The 14,774-nt window shown below is 34.6% G+C and overlaps 1 protein-coding gene across 2 annotated transcripts; it reads left to right on the forward strand.

Moving 5' to 3' along the window:
• The first annotated feature begins 2,138 nt into the window (after window positions 1–2,138).
• On the forward strand, window positions 2,139–9,338 carry LOC111516208 (ATP-dependent Clp protease proteolytic subunit). Of its 2 annotated transcripts, none has more exons than XM_074173791.1 (3): window positions 2,139–2,268; window positions 4,315–4,774; window positions 8,757–9,338. In XM_074173791.1, exons 2-3 carry the CDS (start codon window positions 4,369–4,371, stop codon window positions 9,164–9,166), a joined length of 816 nt encoding a protein of 271 aa, XP_074029892.1. In that variant the 5' UTR covers window positions 2,139–2,268; window positions 4,315–4,368; the 3' UTR covers window positions 9,167–9,338. The 2 variants fall into 2 exon arrangements, with proteins under 2 accessions (XP_074029892.1, XP_074029891.1); XM_074173790.1 differs by having other exon boundaries at window positions 2,140–2,296.
• The last annotated feature ends 5,436 nt before the right edge of the window (window positions 9,339–14,774 follow it).

Raw genomic sequence — 14,774 nt, forward strand, 5'->3', positions numbered from 1 at the left:
AAACTTTATTTCAACTAAATGAACACGGTGCAGACTACAGTTTTGTTTATGTCTCCAGTTTTACCAGTTGAACACTTATTGTACATACATAAAGTACTCCAAGGTATGTGGATCACAATATGTTCTGTGAAGATTTCTTTATTGTCATCATTATTCACTAAACTGAACAAAAACACAACAACGCATTTTCAACTGTCTGTCCGCAAACACAAGAAGACCTTTTTCTTCATATAGGACTCCAAAAACATTCGCAAAGGTGCTCCTGTTCTCAAAATGTTTTGAAACTATCCACAAAATATCATAGTTTTGAAAAAAGCGTTTCATCCGCTGGATAGAAAATCATCTTAAGGCAATCTCTGTCAGAACAGAAACACGTTTCAGTTACGTAAAAATAAATTGAAGAGGCATATAATAAGCAGAGAGTAAATACCACAAGTAAACTCCACTCAGTTATAACCAATGCCAATCGAAGTCATTACCACGTTTTGTAAATTATAACTGTTGTAACTTTGCATTTCAACACTGTGACAGTACCTCAATATCTGTGAAATAATTTTTATTAAAAGCGTATGACCCATCCCAGTCTAAACCATATAGTCTGTGTCTAGACAATAGAGACTCAAGATAGGATAGTAATAGTCACGGTAGCGGCAGCGTAAACACAACGTGAACTCCACTAGTAATTCTGATACTGATCTTGCCAATAGTCCGGGACCTCTGATCTATTCGACGAGAAACAATGGAATATGAGCTAACTCTTTGTCAACTTCACAATGCCATATAGGTTTATGAAAATTTTCATCAAAATAGCTGTCATAGAGGACAAAAATCACAAGGTTGATATAACTGTCGTCGGAGGGAAAATGGGACGTTATCATGCTATTATTTGTGGATTCGCTGTTGAAACTTCAAAATTCAAATTTGTAATCGGGCAAATGCAAGCAAAATAGAAATACATTTTTGAAAACTTTCCAACAAAAATTTTTTTTTATACACAATGAAAATATCTGAAAAATATATATGTCATATTCAAAAAAAACTTGGGAAATAAGTGTATTTCCTATGATGGTCTTATGTTTTTTCAACTCCGTTAGAACAAAAAGTGGAAAGTTTGAAATTTATCATATTGATGATATGAAATTCATCATTTTCATTGGAATATATAACATGAATGATATTATATTAGCGGTGTTTCGGCTATGATTCCGATTCCGAATTGGTCATTTCCGTAATTTTTATACTCTTCAATCCTTACTTCAGTTGCTTCAGATATTGATCGTAAATTTCATGTAGAAACATGAAATTTAAGATCAATATAGTTGGCTTTCACGGCCTGCATCAATATTTTGGTTGGTTTCCAGATTTGGCAGTGGTCTTCTTTGTTTATAATATCCAAACGTTTCGACTGTAAATGTGGTAGTCATCTTCAGTTGCGTGGTCGAAATACGTGTACGTGTCAGATGACAAGCCAAGAAGAGTAATTGGACAACGCCACTGAAGATGACTGCTGCAGTTGCAGTCGAAACGTTTGGAGATTATAACCAAACAAGACTACGGCAATACCTGGAAACCAACCAAAACAAATTGAAGAATATATGTCGAAATGCTTGTCAACATTGTCAATATCATAAAAACAATGACCCTTCACTCAATAAAAAACAATTTTCACAAATGATATTTTTATTCTATATGAGTTTCGCTATCACCGTATAGCTTCATCGGTAGAATTCATCAATGCTTGCTTAAATATTATTATTGTTGATCTTGCTGTTTCTATGGTGTGAGTAATTCTGAATATCTTAGTGATTGAGGTTGCGGACTAAAAACATCTCAAACGTATCCTGTTCAATTTTATTGTTTTTTGTTTCGATTTTAGAATATAATTGCATTTTCCAATTTCAATAACTGATGTATGACAAAAAGGCACGTTTGATATGAAATCAAAATTCATTACTAGTTTCAAGTCCAATTTAGGAAACTAAATTATCTGTTGCTATTTTAGAGTCTTAATTCACATATTGTATTGAATTGTTTTTCTTAAGGACTGGTAAATCTTCACGCTACAATAAATTACTGGACTATTGAGGGATTACCCGTGAAATCGCGAAGTTAGAAAGAGAGATCGAGTAGAACCGAGAAAGTAATGCTGTGCGCATTGCGTGGACTTTTATATTTGTTGTTAAAATTCAGTTTAATATTTCAGTACTTACTAGTAATATACTTACTAATTAGTAGACAGCGAATGTCTAGTGTTTGGTGGTCGAGAAGGTAAAAGAAAGTGTTGATGATTATTTAGGTGAGAAACCAATTTATAGCGTTGTTTCAAAGTTAGGTTATGTAGGAAGTGGCAAATATTCCATGGGGTCGTGAAAATAAGAATTGCTAAATGCTGAGCTTAAATCATAATAGTAACGAAAAAAATAAACTTAATGCTGATATTACGCATGTTCTTGTGAAAGTCAGAGAATAATCCTCGGCAAAATCACCAAATTGCATATTTGATATAAAACCGGGCATGGTTTTGATGGTTTTTGAAGTTGAACGCCTTCAGACAAATTACGAACATGTCCAACTCTAGGACTTTATATTGTTACTGTATACTATCTGACCCTTGATAGGAATCGCTCATTGATGAATACAACCTCGTAAATCTTTAGCTTGCACTAGTTTCGAGACTTTCCAGGGGCGTTCGTGAACAGCTGAAAAAAAACCATTTAAGATATTTTATCGATAAAAACTCTTGCGTAAATGATAATCGTATCCGATGTATCCTCGTGCCATTGAATAGTTTTCATACTTTGAGTATTCATTTATCAATACGATAATGCTTCTCATGATGAAAAATGATTTGAAGAATATTTCATTCATTATGATTCAATATAGTTTTTAACTCAATGTTACGTTTAGATGAAGAAACAAACTTTCTGAATAAGCTGAATTATTTTTTAGAATTTCAATAAGTTCACGTTGAACTTATTAGATCTACCATTTCATATAGTCTGGTTCACATGTACTTTGTTTTGTGAAATTTTACAGCCGGGTCCAAAAATTACGACCAAGCATTGGATTCGTGTTTTTACCTAGAAAGTTTGAAGAAAGGTCCGAAAAGGCGCTGAAAAAAATTACAAAAGTTATAAACAATTAAGTGAACAAAAAATGGGGCTTCAATTTTTTTGAACATCTCGAAAAATTTTCACAATTTTGAAAATTTGAAAAAAGAACTGAAAAGATCAATAAATTTGGGATAAAAAATATTTGAACATATTAAATGCGAATAATAAAGATTGAAAAAATTAATGTAATGTTGGGATACATCAATAAACAATAATCCGCAGTCAAAACATTTTTATCTCAATTTTAACATTAATTATGCGTTTGTTAATTAATAAAAAGTTAAACAAATTTAGTATCTTGGCCCTAGTTTTTTAATTTCATGGCGACGTCGCTGCTATATTGTGATAACTCAAATTCACTATGTTTGATGGGAATTGTTATGTTTTAATAGCGATGGCTGCTAAGATTATTAGCCATCCTGTTAGGTTGACTGATTCGTAGATATAAGATGATGATATTCAAATTGGGACGTCACCATTCGAACTTTCCAGAGACATAATTTGTTCAAAAGAAAATCATGAAAATATCTTTGATTAGTACAAAGTATTTGAAAATATATTATTTTTTATAGTTGAAAAAAAAAACGTTGAAAAAGAACTTCAGTTGTATGATAAAGAAATTATTTTCCTTGAATTTTCAATTCAAATTATAAAACCTAGATGACACTAACTTAGGCTTTTCGAATTCGGAGTGAGCATTGCCGTTAGGTGGCGTGTGTTCCGCAGGAAAAAGAAAGAATTGTCAAAGTGACATTTTGTATTGACATTTCTACGAAATATTGAATCTGTTGAGTAATAAAAGCATTTCTTTGCTAGTTTAGAATCCTAAAGAGAGCTAAAGAGAGCAAACGATACCTTCTGGATTTACTTATTATTATTATAATGAGTTGTCCGTTTCATTTCTGTGAGAGAATATTACAATAGATACATGTAACTAATAATAATAATATTGGTGGCTACGGTTCTTTATGACAATAAGCAATTCCCATAGATGGCGTCTTCATGAGGGAAGATTCCGACGCCCTCATTTTTTATATGTCTGACATTGAATTACTATACTTAGATGTCGCCAACTCCGTGGTCTTCCTGAATACGAAACTACTTCTTAAATGGACATACTTTAAAAAAAATTATCTGTGATCGCTTTTGAATTTTTTCACATTTCACTAGCATTGAATAACTGTCACTCTGACGTTTCCAGGTTTTGAAAATATTTGTCAATTTTGAACGATCATCAAAATCCCAGTAAACCAACATGTTCAAAAGTTTCCTGACCCACCTTCAGAAGGCGGTCCAGAGTAAAGCGAATACCGCTCAATTCACAATGTCAAATGTCCCGTCGTTCCACCATATCCCGATTGTCGTTGAACAGTCGGGCAGAGGAGAAAGAGCCTTCGATATATATTCAAGGCTGCTCAAAGAGAGGATAATTTGTCTAATGGGGCCTATAAATGATGTTACCAGTTCTCTAGTCATCGCTCAGTTACTATTTCTGCAAGCGGAATCATCAACGAGGCCCATTCATATGTACATCAATTCTCCTGGAGGGATAATAACATCTGGATTGGGAATTTATGATACAATGCAGTACCTCTTGCCACCGATATCCACGTGGTGTGTTGGCCAGGCATGCAGTATGGCTTCTTTGTTACTGGCAGCTGGTAAGTTACTTGCTGTATATAAATTTACGAAGTGGTTTACCAATTTTATTAGTTATTGATAGTTCAAAAACGAAAATTTGTTGTACAAGGACTACCTTTCGCAAATTGAAACCCATCTATTGATTTCATTTCATTGTTAATACCTGTTTTTAATTGTTTATTACCCGCGCTCACAATTATGCGTCCCTCACCTTTGAGTATCGCCGTCCTCCCTGACTTATACAGGGTGTTCCTTAAACACATGTTAATATTTAAGGAGGTAATTCTTAGACCCATTTTAAGGAAAAAACGTCCTATGGACGTATGTCCTAAACGCCTTAACTTTTGAGATACAGGGTGGCAAAGTTTTCAAAAATAATCAGTTTTTTAATAATAACTGAGATAATTTTGTAGACATCTTTGGCATATTTGGTACATATGTTCCATGCCTCAAGGCGCATTTTCTGATATACAATTTTCTTAATTTTCTCTGCCAGTGGCGTACGTACGAGTTTCGAAATGTATTTTTTTGGCGAAAAAAATACTACGCCACTGCTTTATCTTGAGCACATTTGATTTGCTGGGTTTTCTTTGTCCGACGCATGGTTTTCGCTCAAAAAATTAAAAATCGCTTTACTTAACGATAAATTCCTTAAAAATCTGATGCGGTATCGTGCATCGACTGAAAGCAAACTAAGAGATCAGATTTGTTGCAAAATAATTGAGGATCTAAAAGGTATTTGTTTGTTGTCAGATGCACTGTTCTCAATTAAAATTACGTCATAACGCAGCACCGCTTAATAATTTTTGAAAACATAAATTTAGTTATCCTGGAATAAATGACGTGTAGCAGAATTTATTTACTGCACCTCTTGGAAATATGGAGTTTGTCGATATGTGATTTCTTTTAAAAATTAAAAGCAGAAAAAACAGCGTACCCACCATAGCAATAAAAAATGAATTCTCTGTATGTACAAACGTCAGTAGCTGATATTGATGTTGGTTTAAAGTAAGGTGTTGGTGTTAAAAACTGTCACAGCGCATTTTGATTGATTTTGAAGTGTTATTGAAGTTATTTTGGTAGTCCGCTGTTTTTCTGAATATCAGTAAATATGGTAAATTATACGAATGCGGAAATGGCGCAAATGCATTACGTATATGGCCTTGCCGATGGTAATGCAACAGAAGCCAGGCGCATTTATCAGGAAAGATATCCTAATCGTGCCTTACCAGATAGCCGAACCTTTTCAAATATTCATCGTCGACTTGGGGAAACTGGTAGTTTCAAGAAAGGGACTCCGGAAGGTAGACCTCGTGTAGTAAGAACTCCTGAAATTGAGGAAGCGGTGCTGCAAGAAATTGAGGAACATCCTGAGACGAGTACGAGGAAGATCGCTAGAACTCTGGATATTTGTCATCAAATTGTTTGGCGTATTTTGGTTGATTTTTTGTTATACCCATACCATATTTCAAGAGTGCAGGCATTACTCCCCAGAGATTTTCCACAGCGTGTGAACTTCAGTCAGTGGTATCTACAAAGTATTGCACTAAATCCGCAGTTTGATACACAAATTTTGTTCACAGACGAAGCAAATTTTTCTCGGAATGCCATTCAAAATTTCCATAACAATCATGTGTGGGCTGAAGAAAATCCCCATGCAATAACCGAAACCCATTTCCAACACCAATTTTCGGTTAATGTATGGGCAGGAATTATAGGTGATCATCTAATAGGCCCATTTTTTCTACCAGGACGCCTTGATGGTCGTTCTTATTTACACTTTCTCGAAGAAGACTTACCTGGGTTATTGGAAGATGTGCCACTTGCTTTAAGGAATCGAATATGGTACATGCACGATGGCGCCCCTGCTCATTTCAGTGTAATTGTCCGAAACCATTTAAATACAGTTTATCCTAATCGTTGGATAGGTCGCGGAGGACCTCAGCAATGGCCAGAAAGATCCCCCGATCTCAACAGTTTAGATTTTTTTTTATGGGGTCACCTTAAAACTCTTGTGTATAAAACTCCCGTTGATACTTTAGAAGATTCAAGAGAGCGAATAGTTGCCTCGTGTGAAACTATACGAAATACGCCGGGAATATTTGAACGGGTGTGTAATTCCATGCGTAGAAGGGCGGAAGCATGCATACTAAGTGCAGGTGGCCACTTCCAACAATTTTTATAATCAGTTTTGGTATTATTACTAATTAACAAATTTGTTCTATTCGTTTAGAATTACTGTCACAAAATAAAATAAAACTCGTTTTTGTGAAAAATTTATTTTTTTGCAGATTATGTTTTCAAATATTATTAGGGAATTGGTAATGCGTTATGAAGCAATTTTCAGATTCTCATTCATTTTAGAATTGATCTAATTTCTTAATTTGCTTTCTGTCGATTTTTATTTTTTTGAGTGAAAATCATGCGTCGGACAAAAAAATACCAGGAGATCAAATTTTCTCAAAAATGAATGAGGATTTTAAAAATGATTTTATTTTGAAAAGAAAGCATTGGCGTAGTACTTTTTCCCAAAAATATTCAATGCGAAACCCGTAGGGATGCCACTGTTTGAAAAAATACAAATTTGTGTACATCAGAAAATGCTTCATAAAGCTCAGATCAAACCTTCTTTGGAGTATTGTTCTCATGCATGGAGGTTCGCCCCTAAGCATACCCTGAAGCTGCTGGTTTTCACCCAGAAAAGAGCCATCCGCCTGATTGGAGACGTGAACATCACTTGCAACCTTGATAGTCTGGAACATCGAAGAAAGGTTAAAGATTTGTCACTCTTCTATAGATACTTTCACGGGTTCAAGTGTCTTGGCACATTTAATGGGCTTGTTTCATGTTGTATTTCATCAGTTCGGACTTCCATTGTCTAATTTGATTTGAATTGATTTAAAATCCCTGAAAGAAACTGTAAAAAATTAAAAAGATTAACCGAAAAATAACAATTTTATTGAACAAAAAACTGAAATTACAAGGAAATAACTTACAAATAACAACCAAAAAATAAATTGATATAATAATACAAGCTTAAAAATTGAAAAATATTATCAACAAGATATGAAAATCAAAAATTGAAAGATTCCAAACCAAGTTATGTCACGACTTTCCGAATGTTAGTATCCACAATCGTCTTCGGGTGATAACTGGGCTTATTCCTTCGAGATCTGACTATTTACAGGTAATTCGAGTGCTTTCACCTATCCTCTCTTCCCTCTCACCGCTTCATTAGTTTTAGCGGGAGATCGTTTGGCGGAAATTGATCGTTTTCCGCTTCATTAGAGGTTTCCATATGTTACGTATCTCTACGCTAACTTGGCTAAATACGTTGTTGGATAACATATACGCGGCTTCTTTGAATTTTCTCCTAAACCAGTGTTCCTCCTTGTGGATGATTTCAGCTTGAGCCCACTTGATGTTATGTTGATGAGTCCAAACATGCTCTGCTATTCCGAATTTGCTGGTTTCTCCTCTCTGTGTATGTTTCTTGTGCTCAGCTATGCTAACTTTCAAAGAAAATTCAAAGAAGCCGCGTATATGTTGTTCAACAACGCATTTAGCCAAGCCTGTAGTGCTTGTATTTTTTCCTTTAAATGTGCTAGTCGACGGTTTCGAACCTGTATTCACCTGGAATACACAAATTAAATGAATTAATGAGCACTCATAACATCTATGTCAAGTAGTAGATTTAACACTGTTATTATTTTTTGAAGAAACTAAGTGTTTATTATCCCAGAGAAAACTGTAATCCTGTTGCACTTGTCCGAAATCAGGTTATTTATTATATTGCCTTTTACTGAAAAGCAATGTCACTGATATCATAGTTTTCTATATAACTTTTGCCACATAACGTATGCACCAAAGTGTTTATATTTCTATAATTCATAATCGAGATATTATATTAAGTTAGACCCATTCACTTTGGACCTAACCTAACCTATATCAAGTTAAAGTTCGAAACATTGAGTTTGTAATATTTTTTTTCATTCTCCACAGGTACAAAAGGTATGAGAAACTCATTGCCAAATTCCAGAATCATGATACATCAACCATCAGGAGGGGTTACCGGCCAAGCAACGGACATAAAAATTCAAGCAGAAGAAATACTCAAACTAAAAAAACAAATAAATCTACTATATGTGAAACACACTGGACAGCCGTTGGAAAAAGTTGAATTCAGTTTGGAGAGGGATAATTTTATGTCTCCACAGGAGGCTTTATCTTTTGGCCTCATTGACAAAGTTTTAACCAAACCTGCCGAGGAACAGAAGAAAGAGGGGGAATGTAATGTGAAAGTTCTACCAAAAAGTGTAATCGGTACAGAGAAAACGAAAAGTACCCCTCAGATCGTTAGCAGAACCTTCGCGAGGTATAACTGGCCTAAAAATGATATCAAGAAATCGTAGTTTTCTTTTCATATAGGTACTGTTTGTGTTGTCTTGTATAGTAAGTCTTTTGTACAGTTCTGATAATAATTTATGCATATAGACTGACTAACTGAACAATATTAATTTGTTCGGTGGTGTATTTATGATTTTTCATTTATTCCTGACCGATGATAAAAGAAACTACACCAGACTAATTTTATTATTCATTGATGAAATGTAAAATGTTATGTATGGCATACGTGTCCTTTCCCCAACTGAGAGAAATACTCATAAGGAAACAGACGTGTTTTCTGAATTTATCCACATTTTCTCACACATGGTGCAAGACTAACACTCTGACACCCCAAATTTGTGGGCGATATGTTGAAATAAGAAGCTTATTTTCGGTCTAGTTCTAATAAGACTGGGAAAATGTTGCGTGCGCTTGGGAAATTCCAATCTTGGTGTCAGGTGTGGACTGAGAGAGAACGTCAAGTTCTTACCTCATGAACTTTGTGAGTTTGTGAAAACTATTTGACGGAATTACCTGATCGATTTTCTTTCTTCAATATTTTTGGTTATTTATATCTTAGTGAATTTCAAAATCTTCATTTTCCATCAGAACGTATTATATTTGCTGAAAAGTTTCACCAATATTCGTCTCATTGCATCCTGAGTCAGAACAATTTCAAGTTTTTTTAATTCATCATATACATCTCATTGCAATGTATACTGTTATCAATGTGTAGCTACTATTTCATTCTACTAAATACATGACTTCGATTTGTTCGATTTTATCCATCAAGTATACTTATTTTAATTGAAAATGGTTATATCCCAAAATATTTCAAAATAGGAAAAAAGACAGTAATTTCAGAATGAACTATTCACAAAGTAGTGGAGATCATGCAAAGAAGTGACTTTCAGACACGCACTGGAAGAAAAAGCCCTCTCGGAAAAACAACTTTCATATCAACATTGACAGTAAAAAATAGAACATTGAATTTTCCAAAAAATACTTTTTTCTAGTCAGTTTGTATTCCGTTATGAAATTGAATCAGATATCATTTCCAGTATTGATGCATAGTATAGTTTATGAAAGAGTTCACTCACACTCAATGGCCGACATTCGATGTTTCGGAATGATGATTCAATCCCAGCCATAGGAATCTTCTTTGAATTGAAAGTGGTATATTTTCAAAAGAGGTTCATTTTTTAGACAAAAGGTTTTGGTTTTCTTCTTTTCCATCTCCATGCAAAAAAATGTGGGAATCTTACAAAGAAAGGAAGAAAGCAAATAATTTCGAAAGAAGGTCTACAAATATCTGGAGATCCATGCAAAGAAGTGACTCAGACACACACTGAAAGAAAAAGCGCTTTCGAAACAACTACACCTATATGAACAATGAATACAAAAAAACACTATTTCATATTCAGTTTGTATACCTCAATGTAAATAAGATTCCTATGGCTGGGATTGAGTCAAACAAACAAATGTATGTCATTACTGTCACCGATGACATGAGTCGATTTAACTCATTCGTGACATTAAGTCGTGATTTTATGTGTAACTGAAATTTAACCTCCTTCATATACTATACTGTGTAGCAATCCAGTGAATGATATCTGGTTGAATTCCATAACTAATGTTTGGAGTACAAACTGAATATGAAAAGTGTTTTTTGCATAATCCAATGTTCATATGAGTGTGGACGAATGTGTATGAATGAAATGAAGACGTAACTTTCTGTTGAATTAGGAAGTTGAATCTGTATGGACCTCTGCCGGATATTTCGCGAACTACTACTGGCAGGATAATTTTCTTTTCATAAAAAAAACTAATTTACTATTTTAATAGGCCTACTTTTTCGTTTGAGAATCAGGATAGTAATTTTTGTTATCGTAGTGTAAATTAAATGAAAATGTAATTTCATGTGTGGCAGATTTTCACTTGATATCACTGTCACTACTTCAAAGCGGTGAATCGTTTATGAGGTTGGCAGACGATAGTTGCCTTGTCACATGCCATTTTCAGTGTACTATGATGACGAGCAGTATACTGAGGTTTTCGCATCGTCATTTTTTATTTTGTCGTCTATCAGTCCATTGGTCTGTCTGGAAAAACTTTTTGTCAACGATATCTTTGGATAGAATGAAGTTGACTTCAAATTTCAACCATTTTTTAGGACAAAACACAGTCACTACATGAAAATCTTCAAGGCGCTCTCAGAGCGGTGTCTGTGCGAAAGTAGCTATTCATATTGGATTTGAATCTCTGGAGATTAAATCCATTTGAAAAAACGTCAAGAAGGTTATTCCACATAAACGCAGTTCCCCAGATGAAAGAGTTCTTGAACAGTGAAGTTCGAGGTGTACTGAGATTAACGTCAAAACGATGAGCAGCCACAGCCCGTCACGTATTTCTCATATGTACCGCTCTTGGTGGAATCAAATGTGCCAAGTCACTCGAACACTTCCCGTGAAAGTATGTATAGAAGACAGACAAATCCAACCTTTCTTCGATGTTCCAGGCTATCAAGGTTGCACGTGATGTTCGCGTCTCCAATCAGACGGATGGCTCTTTTCTGATGGAATCCAGTAACTTCAGAGTATGTTTGGGGGCAGAGCTTCATACATGAGAACAATACTCCAAAGAAGGTCTGATCTGAGCTTTATAAAGCATCAAAAGTTGCTGAGGTGTGTTTAGTTTTCTGGTTCGGAACAGTGTTCCAAGCTTTTGAGAAGCAGCCTTTCCAATTCCAGTGACATGACTGTGCGAAGACATATTGGTGTCCATTTTAACCCCCAACAAACTTATTGAAGCAGAAAGCGACATTATATTCGGTTCGGAGACATTTATCTTCTTGGAGAAAACCGATGTCTAGGTTTTTATGGCATTGAATTGAACCTGGTTACTTTAACCCCAATTCGAAATAATTTTTAGATCCTCATTGAAATATGCAACCTCCTGCTTCATGATATTACCTTTTGAAAAATGTATTAGTTGCTTTTTGGATGATTTTTCGACATTTTTGAAAAAAAAATATGACACAAAATTTCATAGATATTGTTTTCCACGAAAAGGTGTGCAAAACAGTTTAAGTTTTTTCTGCAACTTCAATCAATAGTACAGGCAATATCTGTGATTATTAGAAAATTATCAAAATCTACTAAATATATGGAATTTTCAATATACCCAGTTTTGTTGACCTGGAAAAGTTTATAGAAACTACTTGAACATTTTTATCCTAACTGTGGCACTTCTGGAAATATTTGAGAATTTTTTTATTCAGACATCGGGGATAAACTGGAACTAAACCCTGGAAATTTCGAAAAACTCATACCACATTTTTTGTTCCCATTGAACAAAATACTCCATAACAGTTTTTCCGAAATTTTCGTAACTCCGAAATTATTTCAGAAATTTTAACGAGTAACACTTTGTATTAAAGGGCAAGATGAAAAGTAAACACTGCATAATATATGCTACTGGAAAGTCAGCAGTTTGTGTATTCATAAATTTCACCAAGAGCCGTACATATGAAAAATAAAATACACGACACACTGTGGCTGGCTCATCGTTTGAGGTTCAACTCAGTACACCTCCAATGTCACTGTTCAAGAACTCTTTCATTTGACGTATCGGAAAATAACTTCTTCCGTTTTTTCATAACCCATTAACAGTTCATATCCTAGGTTGATAGAACATCTAACATCGAGGATGGAATATGGCTTCAGTTAGATGGGGCACCAGCATATTTTTTGAAGAAAATCCCAGATGAGTTAGATATAATTGGACAGGGAGACCTATTTCTTGGTCACCGGACCTAACATCAATAAATGTTGATTTATTGGAAACAGTAAAATCGAAGGTTTACTCTACTGCTTCTACTAGACAGTAGGGGTTTAATCTTCGATGAAACAGCTCAACTACAGTAATTTTATTCTCTCAAAAATAAATTCAGTGCCGAGTAGGAAACAATGTTTAACAGACATTTGGCATACCTATCAGCATTATCGATATATCAAGCAAATTGCGACACCCGGTATATATGGAAACACTTCGCTCCTTAGTGTTGAACGGATTGAACTTGAACAAAAAATGTAGCAGTATAACGGAGACCCTAGCTGCAGTCAGTAGAACAAAGGGACAAGGACAGCTAGTTATGTTTCTTGGGAATGTGAAGCCTGGATCACAAATATTCCAAGGACCTGTACCAACTGGAAGAGAGAACCAGATTGTTGAAATTGATTTCATAAAAAAGGGAGAAAAAACGCAATTTAGAGGCTCAGAAGTGAATGAGTCGTCTGAACATTAAAATATCGAATGAAAAAACTTCGTTTTAGGTACAAACAAATATTCATAAACATTTATTTATATTGGGTTTATTTTCTCAATATATTCAGGACCAATTTAATAATGAATGATCAGTGAATGAACAAGTCACTCTAATTCATAGTTCAAAAAGAAATATTTTTAATTTATCACACTGGTAGGATTATATATAGATGATAACTAAATTATTCGAACATATTAACTAGTCTATGTTAAGACTATCCTCGAAGAATACTTTACAAGCTGAATATTTTCCTAAGCTAGCTGTGCGGAGTTTTTTATTCTATCTAGATTCCTTAGAACTCGCTCACTATACTTGAATGTTTACCAGGAGTGTCATTCACGAATTTCAATATTCTTAGAGGCCCTGTCGTAACCACTCATGGAGAAATAAATTCAACTACGACCCTCAGAACGAATTCCAGGTGAAATAACCGAGACGTCAGTGTTCATTCCCGCACTTCCAACAATGTCAACGATTTTAATAAAAATATCTTAGGCGTCGTAAATAATAGTCGGTGCACGATATGAGGCGGAAAGCTGCTCGTTGAACCTATATTAATTAAAATTATTGAGGGATAATTAGAAACGTCTTTATTAGTGGCTTTACAAAATAAGACATGAACGTCCAGTTTTGTATTCATCTATAGTATCAGTGTTATTCTTAATATTATGCATTGATTCGAAATTTCAATTGAGGAAATGTGAATAAGTTGGTGAGATTATTCAGTAGCAGACTAATGGTGACAAACAGCAAGAATGAATCCAGAAAGATTTCTGGAATTACTAGATGGTATGAATAAAAACAAAGGATTCAATCTGATTCACTAGTTTAGGGTTAACTGTCGATTGATACTTATACGTATACATCAGAAAATTTCAGTTCAAATATATCATTGATCGCAATATTATTGACCATAGCGAGTCAAACCTTTGTGCTATCAAAAATAAGCTTCCAATCGAAGTGAAATCCCTCAAACGCCTACCTGTCGGATTGAAAAGGATATATATTTGGGAAAGAAAGGTGAAGGCTTTCTACCTCTCCCTTTTTATATGGATTGAATGCTTCATCTTGTAATGTTATCCAGATTGGTGCTGAAGATGCAATAAGACAAATGTCGTATTCTGAAACATCGAAGTCCACCATTGAGGATAACAGTGTTCCATGTGAGTGAAATTTTGTCTCTTTCATATACTACTGTATTGTGTAGCGATCTTGTAAATGATCAATACCAAAACGAATGTTTGGAGAACAAACTCAATAGGGAAAAGTGTTTTTTGTATAATTCAATGTTCATATGGAATGAGTTG

This window comes from Leptinotarsa decemlineata, unplaced genomic scaffold, assembly GCF_025532065.1.
Source record: "Leptinotarsa decemlineata unplaced genomic scaffold, Ldec_3_MD MMD2_tig00000505_RagTag_RagTag, whole genome shotgun sequence".
Lineage (NCBI taxonomy): Eukaryota > Metazoa > Arthropoda > Insecta > Coleoptera > Chrysomelidae > Leptinotarsa > Leptinotarsa decemlineata.